This window comes from Paroedura picta, chromosome 12 (genome assembly GCF_049243985.1).
Source record: "Paroedura picta isolate Pp20150507F chromosome 12, Ppicta_v3.0, whole genome shotgun sequence".
Taxonomy (NCBI): domain Eukaryota; kingdom Metazoa; phylum Chordata; class Lepidosauria; order Squamata; family Gekkonidae; genus Paroedura; species Paroedura picta.
This window is the reverse complement of record NC_135380.1, coordinates 43,327,878-43,350,603: the sequence shown is the minus strand read 5'-3', so window position 1 is coordinate 43,350,603 and position 22,726 is coordinate 43,327,878. Positions and strand designations below refer to the sequence as shown.

The following is a 22,726-nucleotide window of genomic DNA, read 5'->3' as shown; positions in this document are numbered from 1 at the left end:
ACACTCCCTTCCCCCCCCCTTCCCCTCCCTGTTCACCTGCTCCTCTGCTGCTGCCTTGGGTCCCCACAGGTCACACACCGGCTGCCTAGGCCCCAGGGCCAGCGCAGTCACTGGCTGGGCCCTCCTAATCTTCTAGCACACTCCGCGGGCGGGACTACAGACATCACATCCGTATTCATTTCTGTTTGACGAGGCACACCAGATGTGTCCCACATCAATAATTCACTGCAAGGGACAGTAACTCCAGGGCAGAATACATTTCAATAGATGTTACAATTGCTCTCCTTCCTTTATAAACCTTAGAGGGGTTTTGTGGCACCTCAAAAAGCAAACATTAACATGAATAATTGTAACAACTGTGGCTTAAACAGATGTTAACGACTGAGGAGAATGGGTATTTTGAGTACTGAACAGAAATGTCACAAACTATCTCTTTTATGATAGATTCAGGTGGGTAGCGGTGTTGGTCTGAAGTAGCACAACAGAATTTGGGTCCAATAGCACCTTTATAACCCACAAAGATTTATTCAAGGCGGGAGCTTTCGAGAACATGCATTTTCCCTCCAACAAGGAACAGTGCATGCACTCGAAAATTCACACCTTGAATATATCTTTGTTGGCCTTAAAGTGAAATTGGATTCAAATTTTGTTGTACCTCTTTTATAGTATTTCACCTGTCCTTTTCAGTTTATCTCCATAACTGCTAACTGAAGATGCACTTAATGCATTTGACAAAGCAGTCTCTTAAATATGATGATAGTCTTAGGTGCATAAAACCCTCACATGGCTCTACCACTCGGGAATTAGTCCCCATTTAGACCAAGACATCTCCTGTGCTTAGCCCAGCAGCCTTACGGCCAACACTAGGGCTGAGTGCAAGAACAAAACATGATTTTGAGAATGCACAGTGTCTATCCCTCATCCACTGGACAAGCACAGTTCCCTGCTGCTTAACATTCAGGTTGCTGGTAGGCAGAGATTGAGGCAGAATTTTCAAATGTAAAGGGGGATTTCTCAACTCCTTTCCTCCAAAAACAAAACTCCACTTTTGGTTTGTTCCCTTTCCTGCTTTTCCAACTTCATGGCCCCTAAAAAAGTGCATTTTAAAATAATACCAAAACAGTATAAGACAGCAGGTGTTTTTTTTTTTAAATATGAACGTGGATGTGGACGTCACCGGCATTTGATCATATGGGGGGGGGGGGGAGTAGTGAGATGAAATGGGTACTGGGTCCGGTAGTTTTCAACATTTTTATCAATGACCTGGATGAGAGGGTGAAGGGACTCCTCATTAAATTTGCAGACGACACCAAATTCAGAGGAGTAGCAAACACCCCAGAAGATAGAGTTGGATGAGGGATTAGAGGGGATACTTATAAAATTTGCAGACAATACTAAACTGGGAGGGGTAGCAAACACAACAGAAGACAGAATCAGGATACAGGATGATCTTGATAGGCTCAAGAAGTGGGCTAAACTGAATAAAATGAAGTTCAATAGGGACAAATGTAAAGTCCTGCATTTAGGGAAGAAAAACCATAGACACCAATATAGGATGGGGGAGGCTTGTCTTGGCAGTAGCATGTGTGAAAATGATCTAGGAGTCTTGGTAGACCATACATTGAACATGAGTCAGCAGTGTGACTCAGTGGCTAAAAAGGCAAATGGGATTTTGGGCTGTATCAAACAGAGTATCGTGTCCAGATCACGGGAGGAGATGGTACCGCTTTACTCTGCTCTGGTTCGGCCTCACCTGGAGTACTGTGTTCAGTTTTGGGCACCCCAGTTGAAGAGGGATGTAGACAAACTGGAGTGTGTCCAGAGGAGGGCAACAAAGATGGTGAGGTTTTTGGAGACCAAGACGTATGAGGAAAGGCTGGGGGAGCTTGGTCTGTTTAGCCTAGAGAGGAGACAACTGAGAGGGGATCTGATAACCATCTTCAAGTATTTAAAAGGCTGCCATATAGATGATGCAATAGAGTTGTTCTCTCTTGCCCCAGAATGATGGACAGAGAGGCTGATTCTGTTCCAAGGGGGTAGAAGGTTACGGTGGACGAGCAATAAGGTTGTGAGTGTCCTGCATTGCGGGTGGTTGGACTAGATGACCCAGGAGGTCCCTTCCAAATCTATTATTATATGATTCTAGGACATAGGGGCAATTTTGTCGATAGCGGCCGAGAGGTGGGACTGCCAGTCCACCACCAAAGCTGCCATCGAGTCACTGGGAGGCATTGGGTCCCTCAGAGCATCTAGGAATCCAACAGGCCTTGGGCAGAGCTACCATTAGGCCAACTAGGCGGCCACCAAGGGCAATGTCAGATTGTGTTTTTTATCTGCCATAGATCACATGGGGGGATGTAGTATTAGCCTTTGATTTGTTTATCCGTTTGATATGCTGGCGCCCCTCTTCCTTGTTTATTGCTTCACCACCAAGGTGATTTTTCCTGCCTGCTTTCACACACACACACACACACACACACACACACACACACACACACAAATGCTGACTTGGACAGTGCTATGTCCTTGACAGGACCCATTTGTCAGAAACCAGCATGTTTTTCTGCCATGATTTAGAAGTCTGTAGTCCTGTTCAGATTTATTACTTTACCATGCCTAGGCCTAGCTGACACCCAAGAACCAATTCCCTTTGAAGTCTCCAAGCATGCCAGATGCCCTAACATTCCTCACCTCCCTCCTCCCATGTCCATTTGGTCTCCCTTCTTCCTGTCGTTTTCTCACCCATAGTTGTTATCAAGATATTGTGACTTCCTTGCCATGATATCTGTTTTATGTTCCCAGGAAGGGGGGCACCTCCCTGAAGCCCCTAGGTGTCCACTGGCAATCATTATGTCAGTTCTAACTATGCCTTAAGTGCAGCGACTTGCTTTGCTCTAATAAATAATTTTTTTCTAAGGAAGGTTTTCTTTTCTTGAAGTGAACGAAGAAGAGTCCCACACCGTTGATTCTCACAACTTCCCTTTGTTGTGTCTTTTGAGGTTTTCCCACCTAAAACTGGATTGTGGTGTGGGAATGGGGATATAAGCCAGGTTTAATCAGCACAAGCCAGTCTTGGCAACGTACTTGCATTACTTTCAATAAATCAATCTGCTGCACCAAGCCAAAGATGTGTTAATGGGCAATGTGCAGATACAGGCACAGGCTGCAATTGACTACTTATTGATTTTATTTTAAGATAAGATAAACATGTGCTATAGAATATAATTAAATCTTACAGCAAAGATTTCCATATCCTGTGCCCACTGCCTCCTCCCACTCCCCAGGTCCGCGGTAGGGGGTGGGATACTGGGGGAGGGGAGCGGGAGGGTTCACCCGGCCTGGGAAGTACAGGCGCTGCGTCAGCAATGCGAGCAGCATACTCCCTGGGTCCGCAGGAGGGAGTGGGTTTGTGAGGGAGGGGTGCGGGAGGGTTCCCCCGCCCTGGCAAGCACGGCTACCGCGTCAGTAACGCGTGCGGCATGCTCCCTGGGGCTGGGGGAGGGCGGGGTATCGTCGGGGAGGGGGACGGGGATGGGACGGTTCCTCCAGGGCATGGGGCTGAGACCTACCTTGTAGGCGGGCAGCTGCATAATGGCGGCTGCCGGGCGAAGTCGAGTGTGGGAGGGGGGCGGGTTGAAAGACGTGCCTCCCGACTCGTCAGTCCAAGGGCAAGGAGCCAATTGCCAGCTGCGCTGGCGCCTTGCCTTCTGACTGACAAGCGGAGGGGCCAATTGCGCTTCGGCCTCTTGCCCATCAGGGACATGGACCACCCCTATCCCCCTTAGCCTTTTATTTATACTGCTCCCGTGGAACAGTTATAGATAGCTAAAAGAAATACCAGAAAACTGTACCATAAATGGGCTAGTTGGAGTAATTATTGAGTAATGATTGAGTGGAAGCAACTAGTTTCTTCAGTTTGGCTCAACAGATGTGTAATTATTTCTCTGATTGAGTCAACGTTGGCAAATTCTAACTAGCCATTTATCAGGCAAACTGTTAAGCCATTGAGTCAAACAAGATGGGAGTGTCTGATACTTTGAAACCACTGAGATAATATCTTTGTATGATCTTTGATGACACAAGCCTAAAAGCTTTATCTGGCAATACTTCACAGATTGAAGCTAAGACCCTTGCTGATGCAATTTGTAAGTCCAAGTGTTTGGTATCCCTTGTTGCATGGTACAAGACAGACAGCTTGGTGTAGTGGCTAAGAGCAGTGGCTTCTAATCTGGTGAGCTGGATTTGATTCTATGCTCCCCCACATACAGCCAGCTGGGTGACCTTGGGCTAGTCACGGCACTGATAAAGCTGTTCTTACCGAGCAGTAATATCAGGGCTCTCTCAGCCTCACCTCCCTCACAGGGTGTCTGTTGTGGGGAGAGGAAAGGGAAGGAGATTGTAAGCTGCTGTGAGACTCCCAGTAGGGAAAAGGAGCACAGAAAAAAACAACTCTTCTTCTACAAGATCTTTTTTGAAATTAAGCAAGCTTCTGTAAAATGAGGAACCTGATTCAAATTCAGCTACAAGCCAACTGCAACTTGTCAATAAGAATATCATGTGGAACTTTATTAAAAACCTTACTGAAATCAAGATAAACTATGTCCACAGCATTCCCATGATCTAGCAAGGTAGTAGCATTCTCAAAAAAAAAAAAAAAGAGATAAGGTCAGTCTGACAGAATTTGTTCTTGAGAAATGAAATAAAAGAAGGAACAAAGTAACCTTTGTATGCACAAGTTAGGAACCTAAAAGGTTGAGCAGCAGCAGAATAGATATAAGTATTTAAAAAATCAAAATGCAAATATTTATTACAATACATGTGCACATATAAAACATCCATGTATATCACACTCCATTGCACAAAGCCAAAACATTCTGACACATGGATGAATGACCAAATAAAAGATATGAGACACGTGGGACACAGGCACAGTGAGGGCTTCTACATGGGTAGCATTTTGAAGAATAAATATTTTAATAGGGGGCTCCAAGAGATATACTTGGATTCTTTTCATTAGTGTGGGAGCCAATCATATTTTTTACCACCTTTCAGTCTCCATTAGGGTTGTGCGATCCGGCCACCAAAGCAGCCGTTCCCCCCATAGCAGCCAGCCCCGCACCACCGGGGGGGGGAGGTGCGGGCACTGGCTGGCACACCAGTCAATGCACCGCACCGGCGCCTCCCCCCCCGCGGTGCCGCGCTGACTGCTACGTGCGCTAACACCATGTGACTGAAAGGGATCCTTCAGAAACAGACTATGAGCCAAGAACGTGGGGAACTAGCAAAACAACCCCTCCCCTGAGGTCTCCCCTCCAATCTCACTTACATTGTCCTTGGTCATGACTTGGCCAACCCCGGACATCACAGATTTGGCATTGCTGGTGCTCTTCCTGTTGATGAAGATGACCCCACCCAGGTACATGATGAGGCCCACAGAGCCAAAGTAGAGCAGCTCTCGCTTGCCAATCTGGACACAGCGATCTGGCAGGATCTCCATCAGCCCTACAGAAGACAGGGAAAACAAGCAAGGCTGGCTCTGGAGGACACGTGGCCAGGAAAGGCAGCTCTTCTTCATCTCACTGCCCAGCAGAGAAGACCATGGACAGCAGGACTGGACAGAAACCTCTGTGGGGGTCACTTGCTCAGAGTCAACCACAGGAGAAGCCTGGCGCAAAAAGGCAGGCACTGAATTCAAACTTATTCGGAAGCTCTTGGTCTGCTGGTTGATATCTGTACCTCATTGTGAGGTACAATTTTTTGTATAATTTGGATTTTTAGAATTGTATTGTTGGTGTAGAATTATTTAACAAGGTTGTAGTGGGCATTAAAGCTTTATAATGGTTGTATAATACATATTTATAATTGGACTTTCTAAACATTGGGCTTTTTAGCTATCTGTTTAGGCTTGCCCTTTGTTCTCTTTGTTTTTGTTTCTGGTTGACAGGGTCAAGCAGGGTCTTGGGGAGGCAGCTTGGCCTAGATCAGGCCTGTACTTCCAAACAGAGGCCCAAGTCCCTGTCCAGCCCACAACAAATTTGGTCCTTTAATGAGAGGCAAGATGTCACCATGGACTAGAGGGTTGGGCATTTTGGACGCTGAAGTGGCCATTCCAGCCTGATGCAGCCAGCACCGTGGCTTCAGGCTGAAATAGCCGCTTTGACAACCAAAGCACCCAACCCTGCCATGGACCACTCCCTGACTGCATCCAGGCTGGGCTACAGTAATTACAAGAACAGAAAAACCTAACTGAAAAAAGGTTAGGATCCTTAAGTTTGGATGTCTGTACAATACGAATAATGAAATTATATAAACATTTACTGTGCACAACTTATAAAATTATGAAAGTAAAAACATACATAAAGCCCGTAGGCTATTCTTAGAAAAACATAAAATGCACTATACAATAGTAAACTTTAGACCTAATGCGTTTCGACCCAAATAGTGTCATCTTCAGAGGTTTAATGATGGACACACACAATGATTCAGTGCATAAAACAGCCAGTATAATCAACAAAATTAGAAAATTTATATTTCAGGATAACCAAATCAATGGAGAAGGAGCCGATTGAAAATGTTCCCCTTCACATATATACTGTCTTCAGGGGGACTCAGTAAATTTTCAAGCTGCTTGAGAGAAGGAGACCATGATCTGAGAAATGGCTTCATCTCCACTGATTTGGTTACCTTAAGCGAGGGCCGTTTTTCAGTTAGGGATTTTTGTCCTTGTCCTTTCAAGATCTCCCTTGGGCTACAGTAGGGCTTGGGAGAGCCCAGCGAGGGCTCAAATCCAGCAGTTGACTTGCTCCCTGTGGAAAAGGGCTTCCCATTCATTTCCAGGCCCACTGTAGTGTGGGATTAGCTCCCCTGGAGAAAACAACTCCTTTGGTGGGTGGACTCCCAAATCTTCCAGACTGGACTTGGCAACCCCACACCTGGCAGTTACAACGGTCTTACTGGAAGGAAGGCATGCAAGCACAAGAGACAAGGCACCCTCCCTATGGAGAGCCCTCTCCACAGCCCACCCTCTGTTGCCACACGTTTTCCTTGTGCCTAGGAAGGATTGTGAGACCAGCTGCCTTTAAAAGGCTACTTTGCCAACCTTACCTGCTTTTACCGTGTTTTGTGTTGTGTTTACACAACCGGGAATGTTTTGTCTTACTTTTTAATTGTTTAGGATTTTGGTTTTGTTTAGTTGTAATGGTTTTACTGATTTTAGTAATCTTTGCTTGAATGTCAACTAATTCAAAAACCACAAACACACAGAAGGGATCTCTCCAGAACATCTTACCCATCATATCCAAAACGCTCTGGTGGTTGGACACAATGACACACGGGCCCTTCACCTCGAAGTGCTCCAGGCCCTTTACTTCAAATCGCAGTCCATACAGATATTTGAAGCTCCGGACAACATTCTTGATGATCCTGTGGGCAGAACAGAGTCAGATCAAGCACACCTGCCTACTTGGAGAGAAACAGGAAGAATATGTGGATGACAGGAAGAAGGGAGGAACATCTAATGGGACATGAGCATGACTGTGCTATTTGGACAGGCCACAGGGATAACAGCACTGCAACCTGGATCCTTGCAAAAACAGGAACTAGTCTCAGCCAATGCCAAGCTTGCATGCTGCTAGAACAGGGGTAGTCAAACTGCGGCCCTCCAGATGTCCATGGACTACAATTCCCAGGATCCCCCTGCCAGCGAATGCTGGCAGGGGGCTCCTGGGAATTGTAGTCCATGGACATCTGGAGGGCCGCAGTTTGACTACCCCTGTGCTAGAAGGTCAGAGAGCTCACCCAGGCCGTTGGGCTTTTTTAGTTGCCTCATACCCTCTTTCATTTTTTTAGCATGCTGGACCAACAGCCACACGAATAAATACAAGAAAGTCACCACCACACATACAATCAATAAATTAAGCATGACATCTTAGTAATGCCAGTTTCAAACTGGAGGGCATTTCACTCCGCAACACCAAATCGCCCGGTAATGCCCGGCTCCGAGGATGTCCGACTGGCTTCGACTAGGGCCAGGGCCCCTGGCCTGGTGGAACGAGCTCCCCGACGACATCAGGGCACTAATGGAACTAAAATAGTTCCCTAGGGCCTGTAAGACGGAGCTCTTCCGCCAGACCTAAGGTTGAGACCAGTTCAAACCACCAACCAACTGATAAATTAACCGGTTATTCTAATTAACTGTTTTAATTTATTTCAATTCTAAATTGTTTTGTATTTCAACATTCTTGTGAACTGCCCCTAGATGGCTGTGTCGACAGGGGCAGTCTAGAAATTTAATAATAAACAAACAGCTCATAATCATATTAGCATTTAAACCCCCAATAACAGCATGCTACTATTTAGAAATCTCTGACAGCCTAAATCATATATTGGCTCCTAACCCGTAACCAAGGGCCCTGAGTGAGATGTGAAGAAATCATTATGACAGGTTTTTCTAGCTTTATCTTCATAGCTAAGGCAATCAGTCATGAACCCCGAGCTGTAACAAATGAATCTCTCCCTACCTACAGGGTCATGATAAATGGTTCCAGGGAACCTTTCTTGTTCCACCACCTGGCTAGGGCACTAGAGTATCACGTGGGTCAAATCTTCAGCTGGTCTACAGTTGCCTCCTAGCAAGCTGGAGCAGCCATCAGTCTGGATTGGCAGCAAGTTTTAGGCTTTCCCCAGGTGTGCTTCCCATAGGAATCTGTGCTGGCAGCACAAGGTGCTGACTGGGGCAGAGGACCCTGCCCAAGCTCCCACTCCAAGCACAGAAAGCACAGCAAGCAGATTCAAGCTTGTCCACTGCTTGGCTTCTCCCCTCCTCCTGCCCTGGCCGACTGGGTCACAGTTCTGTGACTTTAGCTTGTCCCCCATCCCTCTTGGGTCAAGCCATCAAATGAAACAAACTGGGCTGCTCTTTGGAATGGTCATATGCCTTGTGTGTGTTGGCAGAAAGGAGACACCCAGCAAGCAAAGCTCTGGGGTGGCAGCAGCATGAATCCCACGAAACAGCCAACTGATCCACAGAAGAACCTGAACTATCCCACAGATGGCTAAGAAGTGTAATAAAAGAACCCCCTCCCCAGATTGTAGCTGTAGCACCCCAGAGCAAAAGCACCTGCAGGCCAAAGCTTCAGGTCTTCATGGTTTTGCTTGCCCAGTTTCCTGCAGCTGCCAAAGCTGCAAGGAGTCAAGTCTTGTGGCCCAATGCAAAGTCAGAAAGGGACCACGCAGCAGCAGTTTACTGACAACATTCTCCTAGGACTCATGTCTCCGAGATCATAAGAAGCGCCCTGCTGGATCAGACCAGTGAAAGCCCATCTAGTCCAGCCTCCTGCACTGGCTGCCAGCCAGCTATCCTGGAGGGCAACACATGTACATCATGGAGCCCAAGGCCATCTCCTGAGGTTGCCTCCTGGCACTGGGATTCAGATTAATCCCCATGGCTACCTGTTGTGAGGTTTCTACCGATTGCCACAATAAGAGACCTTACCTTGGTGCAAAGATCAATTTATTGGAAGATTTGACTAGACCTCATCAATGCAATGCCAAGACTAAGGAATCCTAGCCCTAGCATGCTTATATCACCTTATATCCTCCCACCAGTCCCCCTAGTTGCAGATCTGAGCAGGAAACAGGCTATGCAAGATCAAAAACATAACATCTATGAAAAGGAAAACAAAGCAGGAGGGAAGGCAATCAAGGACATATAACACTGTCTGCGCTCCCCCCAAACTTCGTCCCTCATTTTTATATAGTTTTCTCATTTCTATGAATTACGTAGACTTTGGGATCAACCTTCCATCAAGATAAATTTATGTTAATGGCCACAATCCCTCTCAGTGCCACACATTAGGCTAAAATTTTGCTGAATATAAAACTGAGACCACATTTATTTGCTAAAAAGAATATGATGGCCTTTTCAAATGTGTTTCCTAAGTTTACGACATTCCAGTTCCAAGAAAAGGGAGCTGTCAAAGATTACAGCAACAATCGGACAACCTCGTTAATTTCTCTTGCGAGGAAAGACTGTTACCATAGATGGGGGAATGGGCCTGCAGGTCCTATTCTACCCTACCTACTTCAAGAGGTTTCAAACTCTCTCTCTCATCCACTGCCACCATCTGCTCTCTGGAATTGCATGCTGAGAGGATCAAGACTCCCAGCTTCCCTTTATAATTCTGAGGCCTTGCTTCTGTGTCTTCTGCAGCCTAGCGCTTAGGAACCACTGGGACAATTCACTGCTGGGTATGTCCTTGGAGGAATAGCTGCTTGCCAAACTACTAGCTTCCCCTCTCCCCTTTCAATAGTGTGAGACAGTGAAAGAACTTGGGAGTGAACACTGACGCCTCACTAATACTCGAGGCTCAAGTCAAACAAGTAGCCAGCCAGGTGTTTTCCCATCTTCGCCAGGCTCGGCTACTAGCGCCCTATCTGTCCACTGAACACCTGGCCACAGTGATCCATGCGACAGTCACCTCCCGAATATATTTCTGTAACTCGCTCTATGCTGGCCTGCCTCTGGGCTTGATCCAGAAACTGCAACTGGTCCAAAATGCGGCTGCTAGGGTCCTCACAGTTACACCTTGGAGGACCCATATTCAGCCAGACCTGAAACAACTGCACTGGTTACCAGTTATATTCTGGATTAGGTTCAAGGTTTTGGTTTTAACCTTCAAGGCCATCCGCGGTCTGGGCCCAGCGTATATGAGGGACCGCCTTTTGCCCTATACTCCCCCCAGTTCTGACTGAGCAGTAATATCAGAGCTCTCTCAGCCTCACCTCCCTCACAGGGTGTCTGTTGTGGGGAGATGAAAGGGGAAGCGATTGTAAGCCACTTTGAGACTCCTTAAGGTAGAGAAAAGCAGCATATAAGAACCAACTCTTCTTCTTCTAAAGTATTTATTAACAAGAAAATGTTTACAAACATACTTTTAGTACCGCAACGAAGTCAGCAAGGAACAAAAAGAAGTGGGTAAAAATGCAAAACCCTTTGTCCCTCTCACTATGCATGCCTTATCTAATGTTAAAATATAGGATAGGCTCTTTTAGCTTAAGAAGTTAAGCTCTCTACTGACTTTCCATTACCTTGAAGTTTCCTTCAGTTGCCAGGACGAGCACATGGTCAGTGGCAGCCTGCTCTGGATCTCAAATAAGAGTTGTCCCCCCCTCCCTGGACTCCCTGGCCAAAGAGACCTTCTCCCTTGCAGCCAGGAGTTTTTATCACCTCCCTTTCTCCACTCACTGACCAGGTCAAGCTGGGTCAAAGAGCCACTTCCTGGAGATCTCTAGGAATTCCTTCTCAGAGATTATACCTGGAGCCTTTCTTGTCTTGAGTCATCCAAACTTCTGTCCCCTGCTGGGGGGGGGGAGGGGGGGAGAGGGAGAGAGAGAGTTTTTATGTGTGTGGAGGGGTTTGACCTACCCATTGTTTCTGGCCAGACTTATAAACATTTGCCCCAAAGAGGAAAAAACTTAAATCCGTAGAAAAACTATATGGAACAAGAAATGCCATATGTTCAACCTAGGTTCAGAAAAGGAACACAATAAAATCCAGTAGCACCTTTAAGACCAAGAAAGATTTATTCAAGGTGTGAGCTTCCGAGTGCAAGCACTCTTTGTCAGACTAAGAACCGACCATCATAACATTAGGAATATATAAGCAAAGGTTAATCCTGTTACATTAGTAAGATTAACTTTTGCTTATATATTCCTACTGTTATGATGGTCAGTTCTTAGTCTGATGAAGAGTGCTTGCACTCGAAAGCTCACGCCTTGAATAAATCTTTCTTGGTCTTAAAGGTACTACTGGACTCAGATTTTATTGTGCTACTACACACCAACACGGCTAATCATTCAAATCAGAAAAGTAAGAGGCTCTAGAGGTCAGATTGCAAAGTTACGCTGGGGCACACAAAAGCATTTCCAAAGAAAAAGAAGAGTTGGTTCTTATATGCCACTTTTCTCTATCAGAAGGAGGCTCAAAGCGGCTTACAGTCACCTTCCCTTTCCTTTCTCTACAACAGACACCCTGTGAGGTGGGTGAGGCTGAGAGAGCCCTGATATCACTGCTTGGTCAGAACACTTTTATCAAGTTCACCCAGCTGGCTGCATGTGGGGGAGTGCAGAATCGATTAGAAGATTAGAAGTCCGGACTCCTAGCCACTCCATCAAACTGGCTTGCGCTACATAGATTACAGCAAATTTTTTGACTGCCGATTTAAATAAACGGGTGCCCCACAGCATCTGATTGTTTTATGCTCTGGACAAGAGGCTACTGTTAGGATAGAATATGGAGTCACAGAATGGTTTCTAATTGTCAAAGCTGTTACACAAAGAAGTATGTTATCACTCTCTCTCTTTGATCTCTATGCAGAACATATGCTAAGGAGACCTGGATTGGATTTAGATTAAGGTGGAGTGAAAACCGGTGGGAGGAACACTAGTAATTTGAGACATGCAGATGACACCACGTTACTGGCAGATAATAGAGGAGGCTTGAAAGGCCTGCAGCTGAAGGTTAAAACAGAAGGTGCCAAAGCAGGGTTACAGCGGAACATCAAAACGACAGCAGTAATGACTAGTTGGGAATTCCATAACTTCAAGGTCAACGTGAAAGAACTGAAATTGTTCAAAATATTCCGTTCTGTGACTCCTTGACTCACCCAAAGAGACTGAGACAGGAAAAGACTGAGACTGCGAAGGGCAGCAAATCAAAGAACAAGAAAAGATGCTTAAGAGTAAGGATGCAACACTGGTGACCAAGATCAAGTTAATTCATAGCACAGTATTCCCCATTGCGATTTATGGATGTGAAAGTTAGAATCCTGGAGTGGGAAGGGGCCATGCAGGCCATCTAGCACAACCCCGTCCAATGCAGGATCAGCCTAAAGCAGGGGTAGTCAAACTGTGGCCCTCCAGATGTCCATGGACTACAATTCCCAGGAGCCCCTGCCAGCGAATGCTGGCAGGGGCTCCTGGGAATTGTAGTCCATGGACATCTGGAGGGCCGCAGTTTGACTACCCCTGGCCAAAAGCATCCTTGATAAGGATCTGTCCAGCTGCTACTTGAAGGCTGTCAGTGAGAGGGAGCTCACCACCTCCTGAGGCAGCCCATTACACTACGGAACTACTCTGTGGACATTTTCTCTTGATACCAGTACCATTCTCCATGAAGCCATTACTGTGGGTCCTCTCTTCTGCTGCCAACAGGAACTGCTCCCTGCCCTCCAAGTGACAACCTTTCAGAAACATCAAGACAGCCATCCCGTCCCCTCTCAACCTCCTCTTCTCCAGACTGAACATTCCCAAGTCCCTCAGCCTTTCCCCACAGAGTTTGGTCCCCAGGCCCCGGATCTTCCTCTCTGTTCTCCTCTACACTCTCTCTATATTGCCCATATGCTTTTTTATAATTATTTATAACTAGATTCCAAGCCCGTCCCTAAAGACGTCTTTAAGGACGTCTTCTCCCGCTATGCAGTTTCTGCATCACTCGAATGTGTCACTTAGGCTTCGTTTTGGCTTTCTCTCCGATTTCTGCTTTGTTTCAGATCTTGTCAACCCTAGGACCATTGCATGACTTACTGACCGCCCCTCCTATCCTGCTGACCGTGTTGGCTCACTCCCTGTCATCTCCTCAAGTATTTAAAAGGGTGCCATATAGAACAGTGGTCCCCAACCTTTTTATCACTGGGGACCACACAACGCCTTTTACTGAGGCCCGGTTGGGGGGGGTAGTTTACTCCTCTACTCTCAACCACTGCCCTAACGCTCTCTGATCGCTATGGTAATGTTTAAACATCCCTTCAAAATAAGATACAGACACGCCACAACAATGAACATAAGGAACATTTTATTTTCATGGAAACTTTAACTCATGACAATGACAAAACAATGGGAACCCTGAGCTTGTTTCTCTGCAACGAGATAGTCCCATCTGGGAGTGATGGGAGACAATGACACCCGAAGTGTGTTGTAAAGGGGGGGGATGAAGGAAAGGGCCAGGGGGAGGAGAAGGCGTCCTTCACGGCCCACCTCCAATTAGTTGACGGACCACATGTGGTCCGCTGCCCACAGGTCGGGGATCGCTAATATAGAGGATGGAGCAGAATTGTTCTCTCTCGCCCCAGAGGGACAGACCAGAACGATCAAATTATTCAAAAGAAATTCCGTCTAAACATCCGGGAGACGTTCCTGACAGAGCGGTTTCTCAGAGGAACAGGCTTCCTCGGGAGGTGGTGGGTTCTCCATCTTTGGAAATTTTTAAGCAGAGGCTAGATAGCCATCTGACGGAGAAGCTGATTCTGTGAAGACAGAGGGGTGGTAGGTTACAGTAGATAAGCAATTGGAATGTGAGTGTCCTGCATAGTGCAGGGGGTTGGACTAGATGACTCATGAGGTCCCTTCCAACTCTTATGATTCTATGATCTGTCACAAGCCCCTGGAAGAATGACATAAATCAAGCCCACACAGGATATGGCCCCCAGCAAGCCAGCTCCCTCACCTGGGCTTGGAGGTGCCGGACGGTGGCTTACTGGCGATGTGTCCCTGCTCCCTCCTCCAAGAGTGCTGGCATCATTTGGCCCTCTGTCCCAGTCCTGCTCTCACAATGCTGCCTTGACATCCCCTCCCAATCCTGAAATGAGGCCCACCCAGCAGACAGTGTTTTGTCATGGCAAAGAAAGATCCAACTAGCCGACTACACCCAGAGCCAAGGTTCGAGCTCTGTTGAGAGGGAAGTTGGAAACAGCACAGCAGAGGGGAGATCTCACTGGCTGAAACACCCCCCCCCCTCAAAAAAAAAATCCCTCCATGCCTCCTAGCCACCTGCCAGGACCTGTGGAGTGGCACTTTCGGGCTGCTCGACTCCTTCAGGATGGAACAACAATGGAGTTCAGGGGAACCTTCTCTGGAGAGGCAACGTAAACAAAGGGCTGAAGAAGCCTGCCCCTCTAGGAACGGGCCCTCACTCTGAATTAACTAAAACAGGCAGAAGCCATCATTCCCAGGCAGATGGTGGCCAGGACCCGGGAAGAGCTGGTTACACATTACCCCATACGAAGCCACAGAGAGAGCAGAGCTGGCTGGCTGCCCACCCAGCCCACGCCCAGGTCTCACCAGAGAGAGGGCAGGGTCCATTTCACAATGCTCAGGTGTTGTAAGAAATGCAAGCGCAGCCCAAGAGGGAGGAGCCGTTGGAAGGAAGCCAGGGGGCATGACGAGCAAGCCCTGAGCCTTCAGCCGCACCAAGCAGCTTTCTATGTGCCAATTCCCACTGGTAGGACATGCCCTCCGTCCTCTCAGGCCAGACAAACTCCCTCTCTGGATTCAAAGCACACAGTGCCATGGCACGGGGCCTCACTGGTAGGCAGACACCCTCCCCTCTGCCTCACTTCCTCCAATGACCAGAAGAAGAATGGCTCCCACTGTCTGTCTGGCTCATGGTTTTATACTTCCCATTGTTTCCTTCACTTAAATCGACTGCTGCCTTGAGCGTTTTAAAAGGGTGATTAAAACAATTATTTAAGTCATTTAATGAACAGGTATATGAAGTGGCATACTTCCTTTCCTGTACTGCCCAAATGTACATCATTTGCTGGCAGGGGCTCATGGGAATTGTAGTCCATGAACATCTGGAGGACCACAGGTCGACTACCCCTGCTGTACTGTATCTTCACAACAACCTTGTGGGGTAGGTGAGGCTGAGAGAGCGTACCTGGCCCAAGGTCACCACGCCAACTTCCAGGGCATGAGTGGGGATTGGAACCTGGGTCTCCCAGGCACTAGCCCAGCATTCTTAGCCTTTGCCCCAGACGGGCTCTCCAACGCCTTGTGGGGCCTCCAGGTGATCTTGCAGTGCTCAGAGAGGCCACGGGGCCATGACACTCTCTCAAGTTCAGTCTCCCTCACAGGGAAGTTGCAAAGGCAAAATGGAAAAGGAGGAACAAGTCAAGGACGAGCAGCTCAGATGTCACAACTTGGTTGTCCCAGACAGAGAACTTTCACATGCATTTCCAGACACTTCACTCCATTGGCCAACCACGTCTCCCCACCCGCTCTGCCTCCTGCAAATGGAAGGAAAGGCCTCCCTGCCAGCACCCTCCCCCCGGGCCCCCAGCCGCTGTGGCACAGAACAAGCAAAACAAGGAGGAACGTTATTCTCTTCTGTGCCCCCATTCCTGGAAGCGCAAGTCAGGGCAGGTCCTTTCAAAAGCAAGTTGCAGGCTGGAAGAAAGTCTTTCCAATCCTGCATGAGTTGGAAAAGTGAGCCCTGATGAACAACAATCCCTCACTCTCCACTCACCTCCACTGCAAGGCTGCTGGCCGTGAACCCCTCACTGGTGGCAAAGGTCAAAGCACCAAGGCCAGGAGCACAAACCAGGACTTCGCAGTCAGGACTTCTGAAGGGCATGCCTGACTTTCCCTTCCAGGCTGCGGAAACACTGGAGCCCACCCAGACTCATCCAGCTCAGCCATTTGCTCCTACAGCATTTGGACACCCCACCCCTGCCCACATTAGGAACCCCACACAGTCCCCTTGGCTGCCTCCATAAGGGCACTTCCCGCCCAAGAAACACTCAAGTGCAAAGAAAACTTGGCAAGGCTATCTCCACAAAACAATGTTTTAGAAAGCAGCACCCACAATCCTTGGGGGGGGGAGCAACATGGGTCTCTTGCCACCAGGGTCCTCTCACCTCCTTCTCCCTCCTCCACGCACACAAAGTGCCTGAGTCAAGCTGGGGGGAGGGGACCTGCAGTCCCGCTCTTTGGCCAAGTTGTTGCACCACCTCACTTAGTCATGGCTCCAACACAGAGGAGTGAACCTCCCCCCACGCCCACTCCAGAGCAAAGAAGATGGCCCTAATCCAGCCACACGCCTCATCTCTCACCCCTACTTGGCTCTTCAGGAAGTCCGACACTGGGGCAGAGATGAAAGATGAAGCCAAAGAGAGAAAACATTTTCTCCCATTCTCTACTTTCCCCCTGCAAAAACTGAAGTTTGGGGAGGAAACTGAAATACACCAACACTTCCTCTTCAAGCCTAAACTTACTTTTTCATGCTTTAGCAACAGTCAAGGCATCATTCTAAATTCAGGTAACACACACAGTTGGGCATATGTGTGCGAGTTGAGATGCCTGTATCCCTGCCGCTCCTGCCACCATGAGAGACCACTGTCACCTTTCCACCGTGAGCTTCAGCTCCATCAGCACCCGTGTCTCCCTGTTTGCCATCGGAGAGGCAGGGAGCAGACGAAAACAGTATGGCACAGAGTTCTTAGGAAAGAAAGAGTAAGTGTGTTATTTGAATATTTGAATAGCACCCATCTTGTAGGGTCACAACAGGAACAGCCACATATTTGCATAAAAATATATAGCCGGCCCTTTTCATTGATGCACTCAGACCCCAGGCAGGCAACAAAACCTAGAAAGGAGGCTGCCACACAGCATGGAACAATTGATCATCAATGCAAAGGGGCTGGAATCAAGAAGAAGAAGAGTTGGTTCTTATATGCTGCTTTTCTCTACCCAAAGGAGGCTCAAAGCGGCTTACATTCACCTTCCCTTTCCTCTCCCCACAACAGACACCCTGTGAGGTGGGTGAGGCTGAGAGAGCCCTGCTTGGTCGGAACAGCTTTATCAGTGCTGTGGTGAGCCCAAGGTCACCCAGCTGGCTGCATGTGGGGGAGCACAGATTCAAACCTAGCTTGTCAGATTAGAAGTCCACACTCCTAACCGCTATACCATTACACCAAGCTGGCTCTCACAAACACAGGAGACCACACAGACACAAACAGTGTGTTTACGAAGGGATTGTGTTGGTGTTTGGCTCTTGTGGCCCTTTCTTCCACATCCAGGGCAATGCCCATCATCACTTTGGGGTTGGGAGGCGAATTTCTCCCAGGCCACACTGGCCAGGATTTGGGGGGGAGGGGGGTTGGAGGGAGGAGTCATCATCTGGGCATGGAATTGGGGTCACTGTGAGTGGGCAGGTAGTTTTGAGTATCCTATATTCTGCAGGGAGTTGGACTAGATGACCTTGGAGGTACCTCCCAACTCTAGGATTCTAGGATTCTATGATATTAAGTCAATGCGTTACCATTATTTATTTAGTTATCAGAAGAAGAAGGAGGAGGAGGAGTTTGTTCTTATATGCCACTTTTCTCTACCCAAAGGAGACTCAAAGTGGCTTATAGTCGCCTTCCCTTTCCTCTCCCCACAACAGGCACCCTGTGGGGTGGGTGAGGCTGAGAGAGCCCTGATATTCCTGCTCGGTCAGAACAGTTTTATCAGTGCCGTGGCGAGCCCAAGGTCACCCAGCTGGCTGCATGTGGGGGAGTGGGGAATTGAACCCGGCATGCCAGATTAGAAGTCCGCATTCCTAACCAGAACACCAAACCACACAAAGGGAGAGGAGTGTAGCATAGCCAGCAGGTCCTGTGTTGGTAGACTGCATGGCAGCCAGGCAAGAGACATTTGGACGTGGTCTGCCATTGCCTCCCTCTGCCTCATGACCCGAGTGTTCCTTGGAGGTCTCCCATCCAAATATCAACCAATGCCAGCCTGGCATGACTTCCAAGATCTGATTAGGTCGGGAATGCCTGGGCTGTTCAGGTCAGGGACGGAAGCAACACAGAAAGTGGAAATCCCAACTGCAGAAGCAAAAGAACTTGTGCAAGAACTGGTGCCAGAGATCAGAACTGGTCCGCCTCAATCAAAAGTGTCCTCCTGAAAGATATCTCAAGTCACAGAGGCCTCTGATCCATGTGCCAACCCAGTTTACCTTCTGAGGTCTGATGAGACCTGGTTGTGCTAACCCAGGGTTAGCTGGCAGGGGCTCATGGGAATTGTAGTCCATGGACATCTGGAAGGCCGCAGTTTGACTACCCCTGTACTAACCCATTCTCCTTCTCACCCCATCCCACTACAGGCCCATCCCCTTCACAAAAACCCTCCTCTGGACATTTCTGTCCTCTGTCACTGCACCTGAAGTCTAAGACGGCCTGATCTAATTGAAATAGTGCTGGAAAAAACCTTAAAGCAGGGGTAGTCAACCTGTGGTCCTCCAGATATCCATGGACTACAATTCCCATGATCCCCTGCCAGCTTCTGCTGGCAGGGCCTCATGGGAATTGTAGTCCGTGGACATCTGGAGGACCACAGGTTGACTACCCCTGTCTTAAAGGGTGTGTCGTCCTGGTCATCCACGTTAACTGTGGGCAGAGCAAGTCCAGATGGCTGAACTTTGGCAGTCAATGTCTGCAGCAAGAACTGGAATGATCACCTGACACTGTGGCTTCTCTTGCATTGAAATCCTCACACTTTGGGGATCCTGTATTCCATAACTTTCCAATTGCCATGAGAGGCTCCCAGGCTCCACTTCCTTTGGTCAGTCTTGTGTGTTCTTGTGTGTAAACCGAAGCTGACTTACGTTGACCCCTTATAGGGTTTTCAAGGGGAGAGACGTTCAGAGATGGTTTGCCTTTCCCTGGCCTTCCTGGCAGGGCCAAGCAATAACCAAACACCAGCCCTGCTTAGCTTCCAGTGTCAGGCTAGCCTGGGTCACACAAGTAGTTTGGGAAGACACCAGCCCGTTTCAGCTAGACGCCTTCCAAGGCCAGGCCAACAGCCACCCCCCGCCCACCCCTCTAGGTTCTGTTTTGCTTTGACTGGTTCAGTCCCAGTTCCAGGCTGCCCCAGGGGCTGAACAGCAGCCAGTGGAGAACAAGGAGAAGGCAACATGAGTACCGGACGGCAAGGGGGAAAACAGGGGAAGGCTCCTGCACCACTCAGCAGCCCCTGGCAGCCCAACAAGGAGGGAGAGCTCAGGGGACTCCAAGCTGCTCTTATTGAGACAGAAGCAGGAGGCAAGCCAAATACCCCTCTCCCCACCCCTGGCTTCCCTCCACAAAGAGGAATGCATGTAATTCTATATCAGGGGTAGTCAAACTGCGGCCCTCCAGATGTCCATGGTCTACAATTCCCAGGAGCCCCTGCCAGCAAATGCTGGCAGGGGCTCCTGGGAATTGTAGTCCATGGACATCTGGAGGGCCGCAGTTTGACTACCCCTGTTCTATATGGTGCACGAGCCAGCCATGTGCCAGCGGACAGAGTCCCAGGACTGAATCCTCACTTTGCCCTGGGAGCTAGCTGGGTGTCAGGGTTTGTCCTAGCCTGTGAGCCTAAACTGACCTCTCAAGATTGCTGCAAGCATAAAACTGAGGATGAGAGAATAATGAACACAGCTTGAGGTGCCTTGGGGGGGGGGGGTTGGTATAAAATGAAAAAAATACAAGCACACCTTGAGAAGCATCAGAGAGGGCACTAAGAAGGTGCCAGGATGTTCACCCCATGTGCCACATTGTGTGGGCCAAAAAGAAGCCACTGATTTACTGGGAAAGGGTGGGAAACAGCTTCAGCAGTCACCCTTTATGGTTTCCCATGGCCCATGCCAGACCCCCCCCCCCCATGGCTGGAACCACTGCAAAAGGCAGGAGGCAGTGTGAGACAGTGGTAGAGGCCACATCAATCCCCAATCAGCCACGAAGCTTCCTGGGTGGCCCAGCAGAAAGGGTCGCTCTTCTTAGTGGAGAGGCTGATTCTGTGAAGGCTCAAGGGCGTGGCAGGTGACAGTGGATGAGCGAGAGGGTTGTGAGTGTCCTGCATTGTGTGTGGCGGTTGGACTCGATGACCCAGCAGGTTCCTTCCAACTCTGCTGTTCTATGATTCTCACCTTCCAGGCTTAAGAGGTTTGGGCTTGCAACACACCCTGGGGCAAACAACAGAGCTTGGCCATAGGTGCCACCCTCCCTCTGTGCCCAAGCAGCTTTGGCTGGGCATTAAAGGATGGAGCATAAGGTCAGGAATCAAGTGCACTGGCTAGCCCCTTCAAGAAGAATCCAAGCAGGTGGTCTTCTGGTCCTTGGCTGGTGATGTCCTTCTATTCTGCCACAGGGCAAAATGACAGCTATAGGGGAGGGGTGGGGGGGAGACTATGGAAAGGTCCAGTTTGTGAAAACTAGTTATTTGGAAGCTAATCCACATGGCCCCTGTCTGTGCATGCATCCCACAATCACAAATATGCAAGCCAACTGTTGCATGCGGCACACAAAAGCAGCTCATGTTCAGTTTTCAGAACTGGTGAAACACGGGGCAGATCTGTGCAACATTTCCGTCTGGTCTTCAAAAGACACCCAGCAAACATGTGGACTTCCACGTTGCTTTTGCTGCAGCTATTCAAAGATCTGCCTCCGGGAAGTTTCGACGTAGAAGCCCCACAAGGAGCTCAGGTAGCCAGATCCAGAGGCTGCTTCCGCGGGGGCATTTGGTTCGGGGGCTGCCGCTGAACGGAAGGCCCTCCGCCCCGTCCCCTCGGGTGCCTGCCAACCGTGCCCCCCGATTTTCTGGGAGCCCGCACGCCGGGACTCCTTCCGCCGCCCACTCGCTCCTGGAGGGCTCCGTCCCGGCGGTAGCGGACGGCGCGCCCCGGGGAGACGCCGTCGGCCTTGCGGCTGGTCCGGAGAAGGCGGGCCCGACAGCCCCTTGCGCGCCCGGGCCGATCCCGAGACCCCCCCCCCCCGGCCGCCCGCGAAGGTGCCCGGCGTCTCCCGCGCGACTGACCTCATGTTGTGGACGGTGCGGCCGCCGTGGCGGAGGAGGCAGACGGGCACCGTGAGGGTGGAGGCCAGCAGGCAGAGCGCGCAGTAGGAGACGACCTTGGTGCGAAACTTGAGCCGGGGGCTGAGCTCCAGCAGCAGCGCCCCCAGCAGCGCCAGGGGCAGCCCCCACAGCAGCCAGCCCGACTCCATGGGCCCCTCGGCAGGCAGGCAGGCAAGAGGCAGACCGCAAGCACGCCCGTCCGTCCGTCCCGTCGCCGACTGGGCACGCCCCGGCCCGGCCAAGTTTCCTGCTCCGGCTCCCTCCTCCTGGGCGGGCGGGCGCCCACACGTGGCTGCCGGCTTGGGCGGGCTCTTCGCGGCCGGGCCGCCCTCCTCGACCTGCCGGGCGCGGCGCCGAGCAGCTCGTCACGGAGAGCCGACCGGTTCTGCAGCCGCGCACGTCGAGCCTCTCCGCCCCCGGCCCCGGCGGCACAAGGAGGCGCCGCGAAGCCCTTCTTGCCCCTGGAGAAGGAAAGCCCCGGGCGGGGGCTGGACCGACGCAAGGCCGACGGCTCCCCTGGAAAGGCCCCTCCGGCAAGAAGAGCGGAGCCCCGACGGGGGAACCAGGCGGTTAACAAAAGCCAGCAGAGGCGGGACTTGACAGCGCCCTCGGCCCGCTCTCCGGGATGGCGCCGGTCCCGCCCCTTCTCAGCATTCACTTAGCGCCCGCTAGCTTTGAATCCGGCCCGTCCCTCCGCGAGGACTGCAGCCTTCGGGGTCATTGACCGGGAGAGCCAGTTGCGCAGCCGGAAGCCCATTCGAGGGCCAGGTGGCGCCCTGGTGGGAATCCTTGCGTGATTGGCGCAGGGCACTTTCCTGCGGACACAGTGATGAAGCCCCACCTGCTGCGAATCAGCGTTACGGGTCCCCTGGGGCGCCTGGCCTCCTTTGCCGCTGCAGCCGAACTTGGCTCCCCATCAGGAAGGAATGGAGACCCCCCCCCCATCTCCCCCAGCCCTCGTTGGCCTCCCTGGGAACGACTGCTGTCTCCACCGGACTCTCGAGGTGGAAGAGCAAGTCGGGAAGGAGCAATTAAGGCTGAGGCAGGCAGAGGGGAGTGCCCAGAAGGC

The 22,726-nt window shown here is 50.0% G+C and overlaps 1 protein-coding gene across 1 annotated transcript in view; it reads right to left on the bottom strand.

Annotated features, from left to right (window-relative positions):
- Positions 1–22,387, bottom strand: part of AGPAT2 (1-acylglycerol-3-phosphate O-acyltransferase 2) — a 28,673-nt gene extending 6,286 nt beyond the window's left edge. The window contains exons 1-3 of the mRNA XM_077305442.1: positions 21,619–22,387; positions 7,289–7,422; positions 5,327–5,502 (exon numbers count right to left, since the gene is read on the bottom strand). Coding sequence (XP_077161557.1) covers positions 5,327–5,502; positions 7,289–7,422; positions 21,619–21,806 — 498 coding nt within the window. The 5' untranslated portion in view covers positions 21,807–22,387. The remainder of the gene's footprint in view (positions 1–5,326; positions 5,503–7,288; positions 7,423–21,618) is intronic.
- Between the last annotated feature and the right edge of the window lie 339 nt (positions 22,388–22,726).